Source organism: Megascapheus bottae, chromosome 16 (genome assembly GCF_031878675.1).
Source record: "Megascapheus bottae isolate mThoBot1 chromosome 16, mThoBot2.hap1, whole genome shotgun sequence".
NCBI classification, from domain to species: domain Eukaryota; kingdom Metazoa; phylum Chordata; class Mammalia; order Rodentia; family Geomyidae; genus Megascapheus; species Megascapheus bottae.
This window is the reverse complement of record NC_143524.1, coordinates 45,110,723-45,113,544: the sequence shown is the minus strand read 5'-3', so window position 1 is coordinate 45,113,544 and position 2,822 is coordinate 45,110,723. Positions and strand designations below refer to the sequence as shown.

Here is a 2,822-nt window from a genome sequence, read left to right as displayed (position 1 = left end):
CAATCCTTAGATCTCAGCCTCTTGAGTAGCTAGATTTATAGGTATGAGCTACTAGCACTCCTCTCTCTGTGTCTCTTTCTGGCTCTTTTTCCCGCTTCCCCTCTCCCTCTCATCCCTCTCCCTTTCATCCCTCTCCCACTCCCTCCCTCCCCCCATCTCTCTCTCTCTGTCTCTCTCTGTCTCTCCCTCTGACTCTCTGTCTCTGTCTCTCTCTCTGTCTCTGTCTCTGTCTCTGTCTCTCTCTCTCTCTGTGTGTGTGTGTCTGTCTCTCTCACTCTATCTTCCTCTTGTAAGACCTTACATGTTTCCCAGAGTGTTTTCCAACTCCATTGATCCTCTTGCCTCTGCCTTGAGGTTGAGGCTATGGGTTACACCACTGTTGTGCCATGTTTGTTTTCTCATTCGTTATTTTGCCTCAGTGCCTGGCCATGTAACTCAGGCTGTCCTTAAACTCTTTATCCTCTTACAGAGGCTTCAATTTATATGTCAGCAGGGGGAAAATATCACAGCATCAAGGAAACAAATGAGAAAGGAGCCAGTCTCAGTTAATAATTATGGCAGGAGGGGCCGGGAGTTTGGCCTAGTGGTTAAAGTGCTTGCCTAGCATGCACGAAGACCGGGGTTCGATTCCTTGGTACCACATGTGTAGCAAAAGGCCAAAAGTGGTGCTGTGGCTCAAGTGGTAGAGCCCTAGCCTTGAGAAAAACCAGGGACAGTGCTCAGGCCCTGAGCCCAAGCCCAGGACTGGCAAAAAAAAATAATAATTATGGCAGGAATCCCACATATTCTTAGCAAACCTTTAGAAAATCAATCCTCTCTGGGTAAATGGTGACAGAGATACCATTAAAAACAAAACAAAACAAACACATGGAGTCGGGAAGGCTGCTTGCCTAGCATACATGAAGCCTACATTCGATTCTTCAGTACCACATAAACAAAATAATAATGCTAATAACAATAGATTATATTTAAAAAAAACACAAAGCAATGCCCAAAGCAAAAGGAAGTTACAGTCTTTGCGTAAGAGATCTGATTTTCAGCAACTGTATGGGACCTGGAAATGAGATCTCCAAGAAGTTTTTCCATAGCACTTCATGTAATTACAATCAAATAATTACATGATTCATTGCTTAATGCCTTCCTTTACCACTTCTCTACCCTGCTCACTTCGTCTATTGCATATCCAATCAGCGACACATGGTTTGTATATTGTACATCTGTTTTTCCATACTTGATTTAAAAGGCAAAAGGAATAGGATGAAGGATTAATTAATTAAAGTGGTCATTCTACAACTCTTGTTCCAGAACCCCTGGGTGTTCTGTTTCCGGGCAGGCCTCTTTCCCTGATGTTGCCCCCTGCACAGCTCACAAACATCCATCTTTACCCCACCATGGAGACCACGACCTGTAATGGATCAGGCAACTCCCCGCCCATCTTCTACCTCACCGGCATCCCCTCTCTGCCCAGATCTCTCTTCCTTCCTGTCTTCTTCCTCTTCCTCTTCCTCTACCTGCTCATCTTGGTGGGCAATGCCCTGATCCTGGTGGCCGTGGTGGCAGAGCCCAGCCTCCACAAGCCCATGTACTTCTTCCTCAGCAACCTCTCAGCCCTGGACATCCTATTCACCACCACCACCGTCCCCAAGATGCTGTCCCTGTTCCTGCTTGGAGATCGATTCCTCAGCTTCCCCGCCTGCTTCCTGCAGATGTACCTCTTCCATAGCTTCTCCTGCTCCGAAGCCTTCATCCTGGTGGTCATGGCCTATGACCGCTATGTGGCTATCTGCCGCCCACTGCACTACCCGGTCCATATGACCCCACAGACCAACGCTGCACTGGCCGCCAGTGCCTGGCTCACTGCGCTTCTGCTGCCCATCCCAGCAGTGGTGCAGACCTCCCAGATGGCCTACAACAACATTGCCTACATCTACCACTGCTTCTGTGACCACCTGGCTGTGGTTCAGGCCTCCTGCTCGGACACCACCCCGCAGACCCTCATGGGCTTCTGCATCGCCATGGTGGTGTCTTTCCTCCCCCTCCTCCTGGTGCTGCTCTCCTATGCCCGCATCCTGGCCTCTGTGCTTCGCATCAACTCCAGGGAAGGTCGTTCAAAAGCCTTCTCCACCTGTAGCTCCCACCTTCTGGTGGTGGGCACCTACTACTCATCCATTGCTGTGGCCTATGTCGCCTACAAGGCTGACCTGCCCCTCGATTTCCATGTCATGGGCAATGTGGCTTATGCGATTCTCACACCTGTTCTCAACCCCCTCATCTACACGCTCAGGAACAAGGATGTCAAGACAGCCATCACCAAAATGGCGTGTCCCCAGGAGCCAAAGAATGCTGGGAAGTCCTGATTCAAAGCTGGTAACTTGGTCTTTTCCCATACACAGCAACAACAGTAGAGGCAAAGTGGAAAATTCAGCCACCCAAGCATCTAAGACAATAATTCTCAAAATACAGCCCTAAGTATTTCTCCATGGTCATCAAATATGAGTATTTTTCTAATTCCTAGACAAAATATGGATAGGATCTTTCTATTCCATTTTAATTCTGTGAATCCCAAATTTTACAAGACTGTAAATACAATGGCGATCATGTTACTATTTATTCTCACAAAGTCTCAGTATTTGGAGAGAAATTCAGTTTACAATCTTGAATATCTTTTTCCAAACTTTTTGAAAACCTCTAGCATTTAAAGTGCATTAAATGACTCATTCCTATCCTATATATACAATTTTCTTTCTTTCCTCTCTTTGTCTCTTTCTGTTTTTGCTGGTACTAGGACTTGAACTCAGGTGTTCATGCCTTCTTGTAGCTTT

General features: G+C 46.9%; 1 protein-coding gene across 1 annotated transcript; it reads left to right on the top strand.

The window, feature by feature from the left end:
* Positions 1 to 1,391: 1,391 nt before the first annotated feature.
* On the top strand, positions 1,392 to 2,577 carry LOC150053497 (olfactory receptor 2AT4-like). Its single transcript, XM_090349114.1, has one exon. The coding sequence runs from the start codon at positions 1,392 to 1,394 to the stop codon at positions 2,355 to 2,357; it is 966 nt and encodes a 321-aa protein (XP_090205240.1). The 3' UTR covers positions 2,358 to 2,577.
* The last annotated feature ends 245 nt before the right edge of the window (positions 2,578 to 2,822 follow it).

What these genes read in the sequence shown, in the direction of transcription:
- LOC150053497 (XM_090349114.1), top strand. Translation starts at nt 1,392, where the DNA reads ATGGAGACCACGACCTGTAATGGATCAGGCAACTCCCCGCCCATCTTC.